At 39.5% G+C, this 22,004-nt stretch overlaps 1 protein-coding gene and 1 pseudogene across 2 annotated transcripts in view; one reads left to right on the top strand and one right to left on the bottom strand.

Annotated features, from left to right (window-relative positions):
• RABEP1 (rabaptin, RAB GTPase binding effector protein 1) overlaps positions 1 to 22,004 on the bottom strand; it is an 81,854-nt gene that overhangs the window by 8,825 nt on the left and 51,025 nt on the right. For both annotated transcript variants that reach the window (XM_066363366.1, XM_066363367.1), the window contains exons 9-13: positions 17,344 to 17,811; positions 15,294 to 15,398; positions 13,419 to 13,535; positions 8,617 to 8,715; positions 2,287 to 2,427 (exon numbers count right to left, since the gene is read on the bottom strand). In XM_066363366.1, coding sequence (XP_066219463.1) covers positions 2,287 to 2,427; positions 8,617 to 8,715; positions 13,419 to 13,535; positions 15,294 to 15,398; positions 17,344 to 17,811 — 930 coding nt within the window. The remainder of the gene's footprint in view (positions 1 to 2,286; positions 2,428 to 8,616; positions 8,716 to 13,418; positions 13,536 to 15,293; positions 15,399 to 17,343; positions 17,812 to 22,004) is intronic.
• LOC136396310 (U2 spliceosomal RNA) lies at positions 6,932 to 7,020 on the top strand (annotated as a pseudogene).

Here is a 22,004-nt window from a genome sequence, read left to right as displayed (position 1 = left end):
ACAGAAGAAAAAAATAAGTAAACAGGACTTTATTAAAATTAAAAACTTTTGTGCTTCAAAGGACTCCATTATGAAAGTGAAAAGACAACCCACAGAATAGGAGAAAATATCTGCAAATAGTAATTTATCTAAAAGGGACTTACATGGATAATATGTAAAGAACTTATAACTCAATAAAACATTTTTTTAACTCAGCAAAGGATCATATTAGACATTTCACCAAGGAAGATATCAAAGGGCCAATAAACATAATAAAATGCTCAATGCCGCCTGACCAGGCGGTGGTGCAGTTGATAGAGCATCGGACTGGGATGCGGAAGACCCAGGTTCGAGACCCCGAGGTCGCCAGCTTGAGCGAGGGCTCATCTGGTTTGAGCAAAAGCTCACCAGCTTGAGCCCAAGGTCGCTGGCTCGAGCAAGGGGTTACTCAGTCTGCTGAAGGCCCGCGGTCAAGGCACATATGAGAAGGCAATCAATGAACAATTAAGGTGTTGCGATGCGCAATGAAAAACTAATGATTGATGCTTCTCATCTCTCCGTTCCTGTCTGTCTGTCCCTGTCTATCCCTCTCTCTGACTCTCCGTCTCTGTAAAAAAAAATAATAATAAAATAAAATAAAATAAAATAAAATTCACAATGCCCTGGCTGGTTGGCTCAGTGATAGAACGTCAGCCTGGCATGTAAATGTCCCGGGTTCAATTTCCAGTCAGGGCACACAGGAGAAGCAACCATCTGCTTCTCTACCCCTTCCCCTTCCCCTTCTCCCTCTCCCCCTTTTTCCCATCCCACAGCCATGGCTAGAATCTTTGAAACACACTGGCCCCGGGGACTGAGGCTGGCTCCATGGAGCCTCCCCCTCAAGCACTAAAATTAGCTCGGTTATGAGCATGACTACAGATCGACAAGAGCACTGGCCCCAGTTGGGGGTTGATGGGTGGATCCTGGTCAGGGTGCATGCGGGAGTCTTTCTATCTCCTCTCACTTGGAAAAAGAAGAAGGAAAAAGAAAAGATGCTCACCATCATTATTCACGAGGGAAATGCAAATCAAAATTACAATGAGATACCACTTCATACCCACAAAAACGACTATAATCTAAAAGTGAGACAAGTATTGGTAACAATGTGGAGAAATTCTTAAACACTGAGTTCTCATATAACCCAGCAATCCCACTCCTAGGTTTATACCCAAGAGAAATGAAAACATGTCCAAAAGAAAATCTATACATTGATGTTTATAGTAACAGTATTCATAATAGTTCAAAAGTGGAAACAATCCAAATGTCCATCAATAGACAAATAAACGAAATATTTGGCCATAAAAATGAAGCGATCAGGCCCAATAGCACAGGTGGTTAGAGCGTCATCCCAACATGCCAAGGTTGTAGGTTCAGTCCCTGTCAGGACACATACAAGAATCGGTCAATGAAGGCACAGACGGGTGGAGCAGCAAATCAATGTTTCTCTGTTTCTCAAAATTAATAAATACATTTAAAAATAAATGAAGGACTGGTAAATGCAATGACATGGATGAACCTTGAAAATAATAGTATGCTACGTGACAGGAGCCAGACACAAAAGACATCACATGATTTCCTTCATGGGAAAATCCAGAACTGTGTCACTACAGACAGTAAGTAGATTAGTAGTTGCTTAAGGCTGTGGGATGAAGGAATAAAGGGTAAGGAGTTTCTTTCTGAAATGATGAAAATGTTCTAAACTGATTATGGTGATGGCTACATATCTGAGAATATACTAAAAACCACTGAATTATACACTTTAAATGGGTGAATTATAAGGTATGTCAATTATATCCTAATAAAGCATGTTTTTACATTTATATATATTATTTCTTTTTCTTTCCCAGTGAGAGGAGGGGAGAAAGAGAGACAGAATTCTTCCTGCATGCGCCCGGACCAGGATCCACCTGGCAACCCATCTGGGGCCAATGCTCTACCCATCCAGGGGCCATGCTAGCAACTGAGCTATTTTTAGTACCTGAGGCAGAGCCTCCATGGACCCATCCTCAGCGGCCAGGGCTAATGCACTCAAACCAATAGAGCCATGGCAGTGGGACAGGGAAAGAGAGAGAGAGAGGCGGAGAAGCAGACAATCACTTCTACATGCCCTGACCGGAAATCAAACCCGGGACATCCATACACCAGGCCAATGATCTACCACTGAGCCAATCAGTCACGGCTAAAGTATGTTTTAAAAAAAGAAGAATGTATTCACCATTTCAGAAAACCTACTTATTTACATTTTTGATAATGTGAAAAATAAGTTACCTCTGTAGTGTCTGGGAGAATGAAGTCTTCTGCTTGCTGTAATGACACATGCAAGCTATGCTTTCCCTGAAGACTGTCATTATCTTTTTGTAACCTCACCAGCTCTTCCGAAACCTGTTCCCGTGACTGCATCAGTACTGCCTAAAATAGAAACAGATACTAATCACAGCCAGAAAGGTTAATCCTATCTGCTGATAGCTGCACCAGAGAAAAACAAGGCCAAATCAAATGAGGGCTATGTATGGAGGGTACATAAAGCTCTGTTACATTTAAAATAGCAGCTCAGAGATTTTTTGACTTGCAGCCTTTATACATATTGAAGGGGACAGGCAATGAAACAAGTTATCTGAGCTCCTTCTCTACTGCTTCCACCAAAAACCTAAAAGTAATGGATCTCTTCCCCCGTATCCCTGGACTACAGAAGGAATAGTATCGCTAGCTCAATGGCAGGGTCTTTATTTTTCATTACATATACCTATGTTCAAGCTCTGGATCACTGTGAATAGCCCAAGAACCCCAATGTTAGATGACATCAATATAATAGGACCCTTGAGTAGCTCATTCTTTTTTTTTTTTAATTTAATTTTATTTTTTTACAGAGATAGAGGGATAGACAGGGATAGACAGACAGGAATGGAGAGATGAGAAGCATCAATCATAAGTTTTTCGTTGCGACACCTTAGTTGTTCATTGATTGCTCCTCATATGTGCCTTGACTATGGGCCTTCAGCAGACCGAGTAACCCCTCGCTTGAGCCAGCAACCTTGGGTCCAAGCTGGTGAATTTTTGCTCAAACTAGATGAGCCCATGCTCAAGCTGGCGACCTCAGGGTCTCGAACCTGGGTCCTTCCACATCCCAGTCTGACGCTCTATCCACTGCGCCACCACCTGGTCAGGCGAGTAGCTCATTCTTAAAACAGGACACGTTCCTACTTCTGTTTGTTGATGTTAAAACAATTTTAGGTACTTCATATGAACTTATATCAATATAAACTTATACCAACTAATCTGAATATAAGATAAAATTCTACAAAAATATTTAATTTCTGTTGTTTTACATATACATAAATATATATTACTCATCCAATATTTATTTAGCACCTACTACTCTATGCTAGGCATTTTGATACCCATGAGGAATAAAAGACAGACTGCCCTGGAGAAGCTCATGGTTCAGTGGAGGGAAAGATAAGCAAACCAAAAATTACCAACTATACTACAAGTGCTGTGACAGGATGGGTACAGCAGTGATAAAAGGAGAAAGGGGTACCTGATTAGGGGACAGGGCTCAAGAACAGTTCCCAGAGGTGGTAACTGCTGCATCCTGAAGGACACATCGGCTGGTGGCCACATGTAGGGCCATGCATGAACTCTGGTTAATTCTACTGGCCCTTATTTCTCTTTAACCCAGAACCAGTTGTGCTTTACGCTCACTTTCAACCCACTTGCAACAAAATACTAGCATCCTCAGTACCTTTTAGATATGAAAGATGGGAAAGAAAAATATGTATATATTTGCTAGTTTTTGTAAAAAGAAAAACAGAAAGATAAAAAATAAATTTAGCCTGACCAGCAGTAGCAAGTGTCAACCTGGGACACAGAGAACTCAGGTTTGAAACTCCAAGGTCACCAGCTTGAGAGCAGGCTCACCAGCTTGAGCAAGGGGTGGCCAGCTTGAACATGGGACCATAGACATGACTCCATAGTCACTGGCTTGAGCCCAAGGTCGCTGGCTTAAGCAAGGGGTCACTCGCTCTGCTGAAGCCCCCCAGTCAAGGCCCATATGAGAAAGCAATCAGTAAACAACTAAGAAGCTGCAACGAAGAACTGATGCTTCTCATCTCTCTCCCTTCCTGTCTGTCCCTGTTTATTCCCCTTTCTCTCTATCAAATACATAAATAAATTTAAATGATCACATATGGGAGTGAATGGTAACAGGGTGGAAAAGACGGGGAATGGAAGTGAAACTATTAAGTTCGTATACATTTTTATAGTTTTAACGTATGAAGCGTACTGCATGTTCAAAAAAATTAATTAAAAAATCTAAAATTGTAATACAAACAGAGCTAACCTAACACAATCACAGAGAGAAAAATCAATTCAAGCAACTTTTGAACACAGTACCCAGACTGAAACCCTTACATGGGCTATGTTCTAAGGGCAAAATAACTACAAAAAAATGTTGAACTTAGTAGGTTTGCTGTTGGTAGAAATACTGATGAAATTATTTGTAATTATATATAAGGTCTACCGGAAAGTTCTGCCCATTTTTTGAATAAAACAAAATACAAATTTTTCTTACCATCAATCAACTTTATTAAATAATATAACTGCCATTATTATTAATGATTTCTTGCCAGCGTGAGGGCAATTTGTATATCCCATTTTTGAAAAATGTTTTATCTTTTGATACGAAAAATTGAACCAGTGCTTGTTTGATATCTTCTTCATTTTTGAATTTTTTGCCCTTCAAAAAATTTTGTAAGGACAAAAACAAGTGATAGTCGGAGGGTGCTAAGTCCAGGGAATATGGTGGATGCGACAGACATGCTTCTGTAGCATTTCTTCCTTGTTGAAATTCGTAAAAATTACAGTGGCATAAATGAACTTTATCAGTAGCCATGGGTACACTATCGCTTCACACATAAGACTAACGTGAATCAACTTTGTTTTAGTTAATTTGCTACGTCAGTATGTATACATTAAGTGATAAAAATAGAGGCACACATGCACCAAATAAACATGTGCTTACGTGTCGAAACTTGTTGTGATAGAAATGGACAGAACTTTCCGGTAGGCCTTATATTTTGTCCCCAACTCAACCAAGTGATTCAATTTAACATTACCAATAATGGAACCACCCATCACAACATGCACTTTGATATTATAAACTTCCCGTTGAAACATTTCATCTATTTAGTAGTATTCCTTTTTCTTTTTCTTTTCTTAGCAAGACAGAGAGAGGGACAGATAGGAACAAACAGGTAGAAAGAGAGAGAGATGAGAAGCATCAATTCTCCATTGCGGCACCTTAGCTGTTCATTGATTGCTTCCTCATATGTGCCTTGACCGGGAGGCTACAGCAGAACAAGTGACCCCTCGCTCAGCCAGTGACCTTGGGTTCAAGCCAGCAACCAAGGGGTCATGTCTATGATCCCACACTCAAGCCAGCAACCCCGTGCTCAAGCTGGTGAGCCCATGCTCAAGCCAGTGACCTCAGGGCTTCAAACCCAGATCCTCCGCGTCCCAGTCTAATGCTCTAACTGTGCTACTGCCTGGTCAGGCTTTTAAATTTTTTTTTTATTGATTTTAGAGAAAAAGAAAAGCAGAGAAAGAGGGAGGGAGGGAGAAAAAGAGGAACATCAATCTGTTCCTGTATGTGGCAACCTGGCAACCTCTGCTCTTTGGGACATTGCTCTAACCAACTGAGCTATCCGGCCAAGGCTATATAGTATTCTTGCCAAAATGTCTAAACTGAATCTAATTATGCGGAAATAATCAGACAAACGCATTCTATAAGGTCAGTGCTCTTTAAAAATGTTAATGTCATAAAAGAAAAAAAGAAAGGTAAGTGACTGTTACAGATTAAAGGAGACTAAGGTGACATAACAACAAAATACAGTGTGATGCTTGATTGTTCCTGAATCAAAAATTGAAATAAAAAATAATTGGAACCATCACTAAAAAATAATCAACACTTTTGGTGACAATGGTTACATTTTAAGAATATGCAGCTGACAATGAACATAGGTTTGAACTACATAGGTCTGCTTATATGTGGATTTTTTTTCAATAAATATGAAATATATGTAAATATATCTTCTCTTCTTTATGATTTTTTAAATAACATTTTCTTCTTACTTTATTTATTTATTTATTTATTTATTTATTTATTTATTTTTCTAAAGTGAGAAGCGGGGAGGCAGAGAGACAGACTCCTGCATGTGCCCAACTGAGATCCACCCAGCAAGCCCACCAGGGGATGATGCTCAGCCCATCTGGGGCATCACTCCATTGCAACCTGAGCCACTCTAGCACCTGAGGTGGAAGCCATGGAGCCATCCTCAGTGCCCAGGCCAACCTTTGCCCCAACAGAGCCTTGGCTGCAGGAGGGGGAGAGAGACAGAGAGAAAGGAGAGAGAGAAGGGTGGAGAAGCAGATGGGCGCTTCTCCTGTGTGTCCTGGCTGGGAATCGAACTCAGGACCTCCACACACCAGACTGATGTTTTACTACTGAGCAAACTGGCCAGGATCTCTAACTTTATTTTTATAATACATATAACATACAAAATTATATATTAATCAAATGTTTATGTTATTGGGAAGGCTTCTGGTCAACAGAAGACTATTAGAAATTCCAATTTGGGGGAGCCAAAGTTATACATAGATTTTCAACTGTGCTGGAGTCCATGCCCCTAACCCCCAAATTGTGCAAGAAGAGTCAATAATTGTATCCTGTTATGCAGAACAACATTTTCCATTCTTAGGAAATATATACTGAAATATTTAGGAGTGTATAATGTCTACAACTTAATTCCAAATTGTTCAGAAAAAATATACAGGGTAAGGCAAATGTAGCTTTACAGTTGTTCATATGGGAAAATAAAATAATTAACAAATACTAATACAAGAATAAACTGTTTTGATCGCTTCTTGGCCTTTTGGCTAAGATCAAGTGAAGAATAAACTGTTTTGCATACTTACAATTGTAAACCTATTTTTGCCCGACTTTATATATACACATATAATATACATATATATGAAAGACTCAGAAACAATTTCAAGTATGAAAAAATGTGGCAATATATTAACAACTGATAAATCTAAATAAAGATTTTATGCGTGTTCATTCCTTAAACCTCTCTATAAGTTTTAAATTTTTCAAAATAAAAAAGGAGAAATATTAAGATCCCAACCACTACTACAGCTATTTTCCTCTGAGGCAGCATAAGAAACTGAGTTTCTTTCCCAGCACAAGAAACTTGAAAGGAAATTTCAAGAAAATGATAAAGTAATCAACCTTAATTTCAACAATTTTTCAATGTCTGCTGCAACATGCTCATTTTAAGTGGCATCAACTTTGTAAAATGTTGGCAAAAGCAGATGGGTTTTAAAAGACAAGTAAAGCCTGACCAGACCCCTGACCTGTGGTTGCAGAGTGGATAAAGTGACAACCTGGAAAGCTGAGGTCATTGCTTTAAAACCCTGGACATGCCGGGTAAAGACATATGAGAAGCAACTACTACAAGTTGATGCTTCCTGCTCCTCCTCCCCTCCCTCTCCCGCTCTCTCTTTTCTAAAAAAAAATGAAATCAATAAATAAAATCTTTAAAAAGAAGACAATAAAAAAGATGAGAGGGTACAAAAGAATGTAAGGAGGCTAACACTATGAAATCTGTCAGCATTTAACAGTGACTCTTACGTCAATGATTATTATTTCATTTTGTCTAATTAATGAAAAAACATGAAATTCTCTCTGGTCAATGATTAAGATGAGATGCTTCCCAACAGACCAGGGTTAGAATTTAAAAACCAGTTCAAAGGTAATTCAGAAAGTGACCCAACCAAAAACAAACCACTACCATAGGGCTTGAGGCTTTGTTTATTTTTGGTGGGGGGCAGGTGAGGTCATCCCTATAGGCAGCTCTGTAGGATCATCCCAGCAAAACTAACTATGCTGTAATTTACTAAGGACCATCAGATACAGGGTCCCAACTTTGAGGAAAAAGGAAGTATAAGGCAAATGGAGTAAGACCACTGAGGAAGTCCAAACCTGGAGAACTAAAATATTTTGCAAAGGTTCCAGCCAGCTCTTCTTTAAGAAACTCTCATGGCCCTATTCATCTCTAAATTAATGCCTTCTTGACATTCCCCAGCACCACAGCATTATGGTAAATGTTTTATTATAACTTATGTACAATTAATGAGGTTATTTGAAGTAAATTAGCTGTCCAGGAAATGTATGACTGCTTATAAGACACACTTGCTAGGGCTTTGAGAGATTTCAATTTTTAGTTTGTATTTGAAACTGAGATTTAAATGGTGGTCCATAGTTTATTCTGCTTAGTTTCTCAAATCAGAAAGATAAGTGAAAGATTACAATACTGGGGGAGTTAGGAGGTAGGGTTAAAATAGAAATAGTGTTTTTACATATGTCTTGACATAACAATGTCTACATAATCTTGTCCATTACTAATGCTCTATAGGCCTTAGAGAACATAATTATTACCACTTTGGCCTGGGAGATAAAGTCATATCAAAGACAATTTCAAGACAGAACATAAAGAATTATATTCAATATAGTTAACGTTTATTTAAATGTTAACTTACCATCTGTTCCTGAACATCCCTCTTTGCTTGGGAAAACCCCTGCTGTAACTCTTCAAGTAAGATCTCAGATGCTTGGGCTCTCAGGACAAGTGCAGAGATCTTTTAAAAAATGCATACACAGAAAATAACACAGTTAGAAACCTAATTATTCTGAAACTAACCCTTCCAGCTCTGCTAATTTAACATATAGAATTATGATGTCTTAGGCACTGTAACCCACTTATGACTCATTCAACAGATTTGTGTGCATTTGCATATACAAAATTTCTGCCTTTCAGATAATACAAAGCAGCACCACAGTCCCCAGGATTACATGCTTCCATACATGAGCAAACAGCATTATATAAATCTCTAGACACAGATATAAATCCATGCGATCTAGTTATGAATATTAATCTTAAAGGAACTAAAAAATTAATAAAAATTGCAACTGTCCACACACAAAAATCACAGTTTAAAGGATAAATGAGTCTTTTCTGAACAGCTGAAATCTTCTAAATCTTCTAAGATGGTTAAGCACAATAAACACATTATTAGCATCACTGAATTCTAAACTCCCTTGAATTCTGAATTAGTTTTAATGTTCCTGAGGAAGGGTTTAAGTGAAAGTTGATGACTCATACATAAGAATTATAAAATAAATCAAAATAAACTTGTTTAGACATTTAAAAAATTGTCAGAATTCTGCTTCCAGTAGTAGTGATTTGGATAACGTGAACCAACCTTCCCATTGAGAATTAGGAAAATAAGACTAAAATATTAAAGACATCTACTTGAGGGAATTGAAGAATAAGGCAAAAAGAATCAGAGCCCAGGACCAGAATAAGAACACTGGAGTGCTGAGTGCAACATATGGTACAGCTCTTCTCTAGAAGAATGTGCCAATTTCAAAAGAAACAGATGTGAAACTGAGACACTGGGCAGAATATTTGAGAGCCCCAAGCTACAGTGGCAAAAGTTAAGAGTCTAGACCCTGGCCAGATGCCTCAGTGGATAAAGCATCAGCCTGGGATGCTGAGAACCCAGAATCAAAACCCTGAGGTCACAGCTTGAGTGCGGGACTGCCTGCTTAAGTGTGGGATCACAGACATGACTCCATGGTTGCTGGCTTGAGTGTGGGCTCATCCAGCTTGAGCGTGGGATCACAGTTTCCAGTAAAATACTCATAATTCCCAAGACAGAATCTAAAAGTACCTGACATGCAGAGTCATGAAAATGACAAATTCTCAAAAGGAAAGAAAATCAACAAATGCCAACTCCATGACAACCTTGGTTGAAATTATCAAAAACTTTAAAGTAGCTATTATAAAGGTAAATATTTCTGAAATGAATAAAAACATAGCTCTCAGCAGAAAAATTAAAACTATACAAAAGAACCAAATGAAGATTTTAGTATAAATTACAGCATACAATTTGGCACAAAAATAGACAAATAGACCAATCTAACAGAACAGAGCCCCCAAACTGACAACACATTTATATTCATTTGACAGATAACAGATGGCTTTGCAGAACAGAGGGGAAAAGATGATGGTTTCACTAAATTATATAGGAACTGGATATGCATATGAAAAATAGAAATTTACCCTTATTTACAGCAAGTGCATAAAAGTCCTTCCTATATAGATAGATTTTAGATATAAATGTTGAGTGGCTATAACAATAAAGCTTCTACAAAATATACAAAAATATCTTCACAACCCCAAGGTAAGAAAATATTCTTTTAAAAAACTAGGTCAACAATGCCTGACCAGTGGCAGCACAGTGGACAGAGCATTGACCCAGAACACTGAGGTCCCCGGTTCGAAACCCTGAGACTGCTGGCTTGAGCACGGGGTCGTGGGTTTGAGCGTGGGGTCGTGGGCTTGAACGCAGGATCATCCACATGAATCCCAAGGTAGCTGGCTTGAAGCTTGAGTGTGGGGTCAGCAACATGATGACACTGTCGTTGGCTTAAGCCCAAAGGTCACTGACTTGAACAAGAGATAACTGGCTCAGCTTGAGCTCCCCTCACCACCCATCAAGGCACATAAAAGAAGTAATCAATGAACAACTAAAGTGAGGCAACTATGAATTGATATTTCTCACTTTGTTCTCTCTCTCCAAAAAAACACAACAAATCAATAAAAAATGTTTTAAAAGAAACTGGGTCAACAATCACAAATCATAAAGATCAATAAATTTAACTACAGTAGACTTAAAAATTTCTACTCATCAAAAGCCACCTTTAAAGAAATCAAGATACTGGATAGAAGACAGTTACAAGACAAGTCACTAAAAGGCACAAATAATATTATAAAGAATAAATCAGAAAAACAAAAAAAATTTTTAAAGCAATAGAAAAAAATGAGTGTTAACACTTGAGAAGAAACCTCACACACACAAAAACTGATATCCCAATAGCCATTAACATGAAAGACGCTAAATAACCTCCAGAAGGTCATCAAAGAAATGCAAACTAAGCCACAGTGAAATACCATTGCACACCCACCAAAATGGCTATAATTAAAATAACAAAATGAAGTTTGTTAAGACTGTGGACCCACAAGAATTCTTCTCATACACTGCTGGTGGGAGTATAAATTCATACAACCACATTGGAAAACTCTTTGGCATCAGTATCTACTAATGTTGACAAACATTTTGACCCAGGCATTTTACTGCTAAGCATATACCCTCAGAAACATGTGCAAGTATACAGAACTTTCGAAGTAGAATTATTCATCATATTCCAGAACTGGAAAACATCCAAATACTCACTGTGATAAATTATGCAATATCTGTACAATGGTACAAATGTACAACAAAGAAAATGGTCAAACTGCTACATGCATCATGAGTAAGAAATTTCATGTTAATATGCGGTATTGGCTAATGTTCTATTACTTGATCTTTTTATTTTTTTTTTTAGTGACAGGAGGGGAGGCAGAAACAGACTCTGATGGGGATCCACTCCACAAGTGCACTAGGGGCAAATGCTCTGCCCATCTGGGGTCCTTGCTCCGTTGCAACCAGAGCCATTTTTTAGCACCTGAGGTGGAAGCCATGGAACCATCCTCAGCACCTGGGGTCAACTCACTCCAATCAAGCTATGGCTGGAGGAGGGGAGGAGAAGAGAGAGATAGAGAGAGAGAGCCTGACCAGGTGGTGGCGCAGTGGATAGAGCAGAGGTCGGGAACCTTTTTGGCTGAGAGAGCCATGAACGCCACATATTTTAAAATGTAATTCTGTGCGAGCCATACAACAACCCGTGTACCTTACGCATTATCCAATAAAAATTTGGTGTTGTCCTGGAGGACAGCTGTGATTGGCTCCAGCCACCCGTGAACATGAGTGGTAGGAAAAGAATGGATTGTGATACATGAGAATGTTTTATATTTTTAACGTTACTATTCTTTTTATTAAAGATTTGTCTGCGAGCCAGATGCAGCCATCAAAAGAGCCACATCTGACTCGCGAGCCATAGGTTCCCGACCCCTGGGATAGAGCATCTGACTGGGACACGGAGGACCCAGGTTCAAAACTCCAAGGTCACCAGCTTGAGCATGGGATCATCTGGTCTGAGCAAGGCTCACTAGCTTGAGCCCAAGGTCACTGGCTTGAGCAAAGGGTCACTCAGTCTGCTGTAGCATCCTGGTCAAGGCACATATGAGAAAGCAATCAATGAACAACTAATGTGCCGCAACAAAGAATTGATGCTTCTCATCTCTCTCCCTTCCTGTCTGTCTGTCCTTATCTCTCTCTCTCTCTCTCTCTCTGTCACACACACACACACACACAAAAGATAGAGAGAGAAAAGCGAGAGGGGGAAGGGTGGAGAAGCAGATGGGCACTTCTGTGTGCTCTGGCTGGGAATCAAACCTGGGACATCCAAATGCCAGCCCAATGCTCTACCATTGAGCCAACCAGCCAGGGTCTATTACTTGATCTCGATGGTAGTTACATAGATGTTAGTTCTGGTATGTCTCTGTTTTTACTATGAATGATATAATTAGTATCTTTCTTGCCAGCAAGTTTGTTGTGTAGCAGGAAACCAAAAATAAACCTGACCAGTGGTGGTGCAGTGAGGAAAGAAAGCACAGACTTGGGACACTGAGGTCCCAAGTTCAAAACCCCTTTGGCTTGAGCATCAGCTCATCTGGTTTGAAGCCCAAGGTCAATGGCTTGAGCCCAAGGTCATTGGCTTGAGCAAGGGGTTACTGGCTCAGTTGGAGCCCTACCCCCTGCCAATCACGGCACATCTGAGAAGGAATCAATGACCAACTAAAGTGAGACAACTACAAGCTGATGCTTCTCATCTCTCTCCCTTCCTGTCTCCCTCTCAAAAACAAAACAAAACAAATAAAAACAAAGGGGAAAGGAGAATTAGTCTCTTGCTATTCATTAACCAGTTATTGCAAAAGTTATTTTTTAGGCCGTGGACAGGTGGCTCAGTGGATAAAGTATCCTCCCGGCACACCCCACGTCAGAGATTCAAACCCTGGTCAGACACATACAAGAAGCAAGCAATCAGTTGAGTACACGCCTAAATGGAACTAAGTTAAACAATGAATTGATGCTTCTCTCTCTTTCCTTTCTCCTCTCTGTCTCTTTCTCACTCTGTCTCCCTTCCCCCCCCACCTCAAATTAATGGGGGGAAAAAGTTATTTTTTAAAAATTATAAAAGAGATACCAGAAACTAAAACAGTTAGAAAAGAACTGCCAAATCTTCAGGGTAAAAAACATTACTATGTCTTCAATTATTTTTAATTTAAACAACCCAGTCATTTCCCATGGGTCACATTCTAAAAATTCTCATTTACCTGATGACTTGATTCTTCAGTGCTCTGCTTTATGAAGTCTTCTAGTTCCTGTTTATCTTTCATTGTCTTCTCTAACTGGTCATTTGCTTGCCTTAGCATCACCTGTAGTTTTTTCACCTATGCAATTTTAAATGTCAGTTAGAAGGAAGTACCAGAATTCTTTTATAAACTGAAAAAATTTTATAATTCCAGAAATTTTTATAAGAAATCAATCTTTTCTTTCCCTAAAAAACATCATAGATTTATCAATTCAGAAAGAAATGAGATGTCCTAATTTGATGACTACACTGTGTGTTACAGTTAATAAATCATTTTTCAAATATATTATCTCATTTTAAAATCTGCTTTTCCTCTTGGGTCTCCTAAGCTAGGACACTGGCCTCTGTGACTCTAATATGTTCTCTGCCTTCAAACTACAATCCATACTAATACCATAAATTTTTTCTAAAACAAAAGTAAAATCACATTACCATTTCTCTACTTAAAATTCTTCAATATCTCCTAAAGTCTTCAGGGTAAAATTTAAATCCCTTCAATCATCTCCCCTCCCTCACTGATCTCATCATGACCTTTCTCTGTAGCTTCCTCTGCCATTATTTTATTGCATGCACAACACAAACACCCCCTTTGCCCTGCCACATGAACTATTCATAATTTCTAGAACACATCATTTGCCTTCATAACTCTATTCTTATGTACATCTTTCTTCTCTTTCTTCTCCTTGAACACCCTTACCCTACTTCTTTTCCTAATTTTTACTCCAGATCTAAAAGAAATTTGGCTCAAATGTTATCCATAAGCATTGCTCAACTGAGCCCAAAGCCAAGTTAGATATCCCTGTACCTCTTCTAGCTCTATGTGTACATCTCAGGAACAAACTACTTTATATTGAACTGATTGATGGCTTGGCAGGCAACACTGAAAGCTCTTTATGGGCAGTAAGTGCTGTGTTCTATCTACATCTGAATACTCAGGATTCAGTAAAATGCCAAGAACAGGTAAAGCATCAGTAAAATGTCTACTGAAATGTCCTATGGAGTCCACGGCAGTCCATTCCAATACCACACTATCAGAGGCTAACCAAGTTTCACAAATGGCTTTAGAAATTTACCTTTCAACCATCTATGAAAAAGTATATATGCAGGAAATCAATGCCAATGACATTTGAAAATATTAAACCATCATTCTAATATGCTTAAACTTATTTTGAAGACTAAGAAGAATCTTCATAACAATCAAAGAGCAACTGGGAAATACAGTACAGAAAAAAAAATTATCCTTCCCTTATTCTTTCATAAGCCTACTCTCACAAAAGTCAACATTTCCTAAATGTCTTCAAGGACTCCATTATTAGGGATTGTATTTATAAAAGGTACTTGCCAATTTCGGTATCCTGAATCAACCTAATCTTAATTTCTATGACCCTATAAATTAATCTAATCAATTCAACAAATTTATGACAAGAAGCAGGCAATGAAAATTCCAAATACTGATTAATATAATATTCAGAGGAAACAGTCAACCTGTTATTTCCCTAATCTCCATATCATAAAGCATTTTCCATGTGTCTCCACTCATGACAATATCACCTGTAGGCCTTTGGGCAGGTTGGGAGGGAAGATGTGCCAGTGCTTCTGAAAGAACTGAGCTGACCTGTGTGGGGTTGGACAAGCAAATGAAGCTAAGATACACAAAAGTAGAGGTTCTAATGAGCTCCCACTGGAAATGTAACTGACATTGCATATACCAGATTATTTCATATTTAACAAGATGGACACATTCATAAAGCAAATGGAAGGGAAACAAACATTAATTCTGCACCTTCTATGAAAACTGTAACAGCTCATCAATTTGGCATACTCAAAAGAAACTCACCTGGTCTCTTGTTTCCGCCTCCTGAATCTGAATTCCTTGTAACTGTTTTTCATAATTGGAACACATATCACAACGTCTACCAAGTTTATTTCCAGCATTATGTACCTGAAAGGCACCAAAATGACCTCTTATCAGGCAGAACAAAATAATTGTACATCACACACTTGAGGAACTTGTGCACAGTCTTACCTATGTTACTCATAGTAGAACATGGAGTAAACAATTTCTTCAGGGACTTAAGGCAAGAAGATACAATATAGGGTCAGATTCTAAAAACTTGTGAGCTCTAATACAAGTATGACAGAAAAACATGAGATGAAACTTTATTACCAAGAAACTAAGTGCCACAAAACACCACATTTGAGAAGAACACAAAGCAAGCAAAAGGTACTACACTGTGGCACTCACAATTTAAATCCAACCAAGGAATTAACTATTTCACCGGCTCCATTTACAAAGTAGGGGTGAAACTATTAAGTAGCACCTTATCACGTTAGATAAGGAGAATAGTTTCTTTCAGGCTTAATACACTGTCCTATTTATTGAGTGACACCTTCTTTAAAAAGAAGTAGCCCTTGCCTGACCAGGCAGTGGCGCAGTGGATAGAGCGTCGGACTGGGACGCAAGACCCAGGTTCAAGACCCTGAAGTTGCCAGCTTGAGCGTGGGCTCATCGGGTTTGAGCAAAGCTCACCAGCCCAAGGTCGCTGGCTCGTGCAAGGGGTCACTCGATCTGCTGTAGTCCTCCAGTCAAGGCACATATGAGAAATCAATCAATAAACTAAGGAACCGCAATGAGGAGTTGATGTTTCTCATCTCTCTCTCTTCCTGTCTGTCCCTATCTGTCCCTCTCTCTGACAAAAAAAAAAAAGAAGAAGAAGTAGCCATGAGTAAAGAAAAGCACTAGAAATCAGAAAACCTATTCTAACCTAGGTTTTGCTGCCAAGTCAAAGGAGAAACTTAAGCATTCACTTGACTTTTTTTTTTTTTTTTTTTCATTTTTCTGAAGCTGGAAACAGGGAGAGACAGTCAGACAGACTCCCACATGCGCCCGACCGGGATCCACCCGGCACGCCCACCAGGGGCGGTGCTCTGCCCCCCAGGGGGCGATGCTCTGCCCATCCTGGGCGTCGCCATATTGCGACCAGAGCCACTCTAGCGCCTGAGGCAGAGGCCACAGAGCCATGCCCAGCGGCCGGGCCATCTTTGCTCCAATGGAGCCTTGGCTGCGGGAGGGGAAGAGAGAGACAGAGAGGAAAGCGCGGCGGAGGGGTGGAGAAGCAAATGGGCGCTTCTCCTATGTGCCCTGGCCGGGAATCGAACCCGGGTCCTCCGCACGCTAGGCCGACGCTCTACCGCTGAGCCAACCAGCCAGGGCTACTTGACTTTTTGAGCTAGTTTCTTCATCTGTAAATTGGGGACAATTGTGTCCTGACTGCTTCATAATTATCAAGAAGTTCAAAGAGATAAGATATGTGAAAGGGCTTTGTAATCTGTAAAGCACTATGCAAAGTATATATTTAAGTTTATCTCTTCTATCTTACTTCTGAATTTGCAAATACTATTAGGGGAAAAATTAACCCATTAAAAGTTGCCTTTTATTCTTTCCCCTATTTCCCACCCCTCCTTAAATTCACTCTCAGCATCAACTGCTGACAAGCTTTTGCACTTCAGACCACAAGGAAAGATGAGAAAGTAGAAATTTTAGAATACACTGAGATTATAGAAACTGCAAAGCAAACCAAATTTAGGCTAGTCTAATTAACATTTAACTATGCTATTCAGGCAGACTGATCCATCTTCAGAGCTGTGACTTCAGGTAGAGAAGTTCACACTCAATGCAATTAGCTACTTTGTTCCCTTCTCCAGCATCATCACCCGGAATAGACAAAGAAGACTATGACAAGGGTCGGATGATACAGGGTAACATTCACTTGCTAGGAATATGTGCATGTATTGACTCCAGGGACTATCTTCTGAATGTACAAAAAAATCTCAGTTACCCAGTATCATACCAAGTGATCAGAAGGAAAAAAAGAAAGGTAACTCACCTCCTTCTGCAGGAGATTCCATTCTGTCTCACTGACTAAGCGATAACCACTGGGAGACATGTAAGCACTTTCCACACTCTGGGTGACGCTGGAGAGGAGGGAAGCCGTCTCTTCTTGTTCTGGTGTCATTGCCTTGATTGCTCTTTCCTGATCTTTGGTTAACATAAACCCACTTGGCATTTGCAGTGACCCAAGGGAGGCAGTATCAAAGTTCTCAGACACTGAATCTGCTCCTACCAGTGGTCCAAAATCTGATTCATCCAGGTTTCCAGCAGATTTTGCTTTGTAGTTATAGCCTAAAGCTTTGGATTGCAGTGAGCCTGAGGTTCCCAAGCTGTCTGTAGACTGTGCTCTCCTAAGTCCATCTTTAAACATGTCATTGTCCGACTTACTGAATGGATCTCCAGACGGCAACAGTAAATCTGCATCTAAGGAATGGACTGACCCATGGGTACTATCTAAATGTTCCTGAAATGTGAAAACACATATTATCATGTTAGATAATTCTCCATTTTCTAACAGGAAAACAACCATATATTAAAAGTATTTTGTGACATGTTACACATGATAACCATTATTGTATTACCTTTATATATTAATTGAACAAACATTTATTGAGTGTCTTCTATAGGCTGGGCAATAAACCAGGCATTCAGGATACAACTGTGAGCAATATACAACTTGTATCTGTAACACAAGCAAAATACAACTTGCATCCTGTGAGCCCACGATATAATTGTGAGCAACTTCTGCCCTCAAGATGCTTATGGTTTCATGAAAAAGTAAACAAGTAAGCAGACTATCAGAATATTGTATTTAATAAAAGATAGGCTTCAATTATGTACTGAATGCTCTAGTAGCTCAAGGAGAGAAATTTAGTCTACACCTAAGGAATCAGAAAAGGTCTCCTGAAATCCAGTGCTGCGTATGCTAAATGTGAGATGCCTCTTGTATATCCAAATGGAGATGTACACCCAATAGAGGGACATATAAGACTTTAGATAGAGACCTGGGAATAACCATCGTATAATGATAATTAAAGTCACAGAAGCAAATCAGAACACCTAAGATGAGTCTAAAGGATGAAAAGAAGGTCAAGTGCAGAACCCTGAGAAACACATTTCAGAGATGGACAGAAGGAGTACCAGAGTAGCAGAATGAAATAAAGGTAACAGAGGATGTTGGAAACCAAGTTTCAAGCAAGGTATAATTAACCCATTAAATGTGGTGCACTAATTGATTCCAAATATATGAAATGTCCAGAATAGGTAAGTCCATAGAGACCAAGAACAAACTAGGTGCCAGAGGCTGAGAGGAAAAGAGAATGGGGAGTGACTCCTTAATGGATACAGGGTATCCTTTCAGGAGTGATGAAAATATTTTATAACTAGACATTGTAAATGTACTAAATGCCACTGCACTTTATATAGTTAGTTTTATGTAAATGTCATCTCAATTAAAAAAAAATGTGGTACGGCAGCACATTCCTAAAGTCAAAAAGCATACCAGTGGCCATTCTGTGATGCAGTTGCACAGCAAGTGGGGGATTAGAAAAGAAGGAAAATGCAGCAAATTTTTCTTGAAACTAAATGTACTCAAATTAAAGGACTAGCCCTTATTTTAAGATAATAGCCTTTCTACTTTTTGTTGTTAAACACCCTTCCTTTTATAAACTAGAAAAGATTGTGGAATACAAACTTTTAAACTCTTTTTTCTTTTATTTTCAATTTTTCCATTGATTTGAGACAGACAGAAAGAAAGGGAGGAGTGAGGGAGGGAAAGGGTGAGATGGGGAGAGGGAGAGGAGAGGGGAAGAGGGAGAGGGGGAGAGGTAGGGACAAAGAGAGCAGGGTGGGGGAAGGGGAGGGAGAAAGGAAGGGGGGGGGAGAGAGAGAGAGAGAGAGAGAGAGAGAGAGAGAGAGAGAGAGAAGCATCAACTTGTCATTGCAGCTGTTCTACTGAGTTGTGTATTCACTGCTCCTCAAATGTGCCCTGACCAGGGATTTTGCCTGTGATCTCTGCATGCTGGGGCAACGCTTTATCCACCAAGCCACCCAGCCAGGCCGAAATATACATTTTTTTAAATGTTTAAAAAATATCCTTACTTGGTATAATCCATTTCTTTCTTTTTAAATATTTTTTTCATCTGAAATTCAGATGACTAAGAAACACATCCATAGTATATATTAAAGTAGCTATGGCAAAGGTCCCAAAGAAGTATCTTTATAAAAATTGGGAACCCATCCTGTGAACTTATAAGGGAGCATCTAATGCTTTCACATACAATGCTGCTGTGACACAAAGAGGGAAGGGGGCAGGGCAGAAAAGTTGTAATGGCCAATTTAAAAAAACCAAACTACCATGATGGTAATAGCATAAGGATCACTACTAGGGGAAGTATAAACTGTTATGGTATTTCTTTCCTTTCCTTCCCTTTCCCTTTCCCTTTCCTTTCTTTCCTTCCTTCCTTTCCTTCCTTTCCTTCCTTCCTTTCTTTCTTTCCTTTCTTTCTTTCTTTCTCTCTCTCTCTCTCTTTCTTTCTCTTTCTTTCTCTCTCTCTCTCTCTCTTTCTCTCTCTCTTTCCTTCCCCTTCCCCCCTTCCCTCCCTCCCTCCCTCCCTCCCTCCCTCCCTCCCTCCCTCCTTCCTTCCTTCCTTCCTTCCTTCTTTCTTTCTTTCTTTCTTTCCTTTCGTTTTTATGTGAAAGGAGAGGAGACAGAGAGATTCCCATATGCACCCCGACTGGGATCCACCCAGCTACCCTGGTCTGGAGCAGATACCTGAATCAACCGAACTATCCTCAGTGCCTAAAGGCCAACGCTCGCACCAATAAAGCCATTGGCTGTGAGAGGGGAAGAGAGAGAGAGAAGGAGGAGATGGAGGGGGAGAGAAGCAGATGGTCATTTCTCATGTATGCCCTGACCGGAGATCAAAGCCGGACATCTGCAAGCTGAGCTGATGCTCTATCCACTGAGCAAACTGGCCAGGGCCTAAATAAAATCTTAAAAAAAAATAAAAAGTGCAACGAGAAACATATATATGTTAACTCTGGAAATGAAATTACAAAGAGGGAAAGGAGCCTGACCTGTGGTGGTGCAGTGGATAAAGCATCAACCTAGAATGCTGAGGTCGCCAGTTCGAAACCCTGGGCTTGCCAGGTCAAGGCACATCTGAGAAGCTACTATTAGTTTGTGCTTCCTGCTCATTCCCTATCCCTCTCTCTCCTGTCTCTAAAATCAATAAATAAAATCTTTAAAAAATAAAAATTAAAAAAAAAGGGAAAGGAGAGGTACATACCAAAATATTGCTGGTAGTTATCTCTGGGCAGTACAATTATCTACCAGTTATTTTTATTTTGTATACATTCCTGTATTTTCCAAATTTTCTATAACAAACATAATTATCGTTGTAGTAAGAAAAGCATATTCTAAGCAGATTAAAGAAGATATGAGGGCCTACAAATTTAAGTATTTTTTTTTATTATTTTTTTTTATTTATTCATTTTTTTTTTTTTAGAGAGGAGAGAGAGAGGAAGAGAGAGAGACACAGAGAGAGAAAGAGGAGAGCGAGACAGAGAGAGAAGGGGGGAGGAGCTGGAAGCATCAACTCCCATATGTGCCTTGACCAGGCAAGCCCAGGGTTTCGAACCGGCGACCTCAGCATTTCCAGGTCGACGCTTTATCCACTGTGCCACCACAGGTCAGGCCAAATTTAAGTATTTTTATCAATAAATCTGTTTCCAAAGCATTCCATAATAACTTTAACAAAACAAATAAGCAAAATATCAGATCTGAAAGTCTAAAAGATATTTCAAATATCAAGAAGTAATTTTATCAAAATATATCATAGATCTGTTAAGACAGAATCAAGCCTGTCTGGGTGGTAGCGCAGTGGATAGAGCATCAGACTGGAATGAAGACGACAAAGGTTTGAAACCCTGAGGTCGCTGGCTTGAGCGTGGGATCATAGACATGACCCCATGTTGTGAGCTTGAGCCCAAAGGTCACTGGCTTGAAACCCAAAGTCGCTGGCTTGAGCAAGGGGTCACTGCTCTGCTGTAACCCCCTACCCCCGGTCAAGGCACATATGAGAAAGCAATCAATGAACAACTTAGAAGCTGCTATGAAGGAATGATGCTTCTCATCTCTCTCCCTTCCTGTCAGTCTGTCCCTATCTGTCCCTCTCTCTGACTTTCTGTCTCTGTCAAAAAAAAAAAAAATAAATTGCAAGACTTAATGATAAATCACAAGAAAAACCCTCCTTTTCCTATTTTTCTGCTAAAATCTTTTTGGAAAAGTTTGGAACTTTTTCAAACATTCCTGAACATAGGACTGCATGACACAGAAACCACGTAATATTTGGCAGTACCTGAAAGTTGAGACATTCTCCTAGGAATCTAACTATTAAAAAAAAACACACAGCAGAATCAGGCCAAGAGGTCCTTATTATATGATTCAAACCAAAGAATGCAGAAAAACAATTACATCATACTTTTCAATGTCCACTAGGATTTTTTTAAACTTTTTAAAAAATGTCAAACAGTCCAAAAACATGGAAATATAAACTGCCAGGAAGATTATACATGGCTCAGAGTAAACCTACAAACTAAAAAGAAATATGATTATCTCTCCAAGTGGGTAAAACCCTTATCCAATTTAACTGA

The sequence above is a fragment of the Saccopteryx leptura genome, chromosome 2 (assembly GCF_036850995.1).
Source record: "Saccopteryx leptura isolate mSacLep1 chromosome 2, mSacLep1_pri_phased_curated, whole genome shotgun sequence".
NCBI classification, from domain to species: Eukaryota; Metazoa; Chordata; class Mammalia; order Chiroptera; family Emballonuridae; genus Saccopteryx; species Saccopteryx leptura.
The sequence above is the reverse complement of the archived record's forward strand: the minus strand, read 5'-3'. Positions and strand labels throughout refer to the sequence as shown.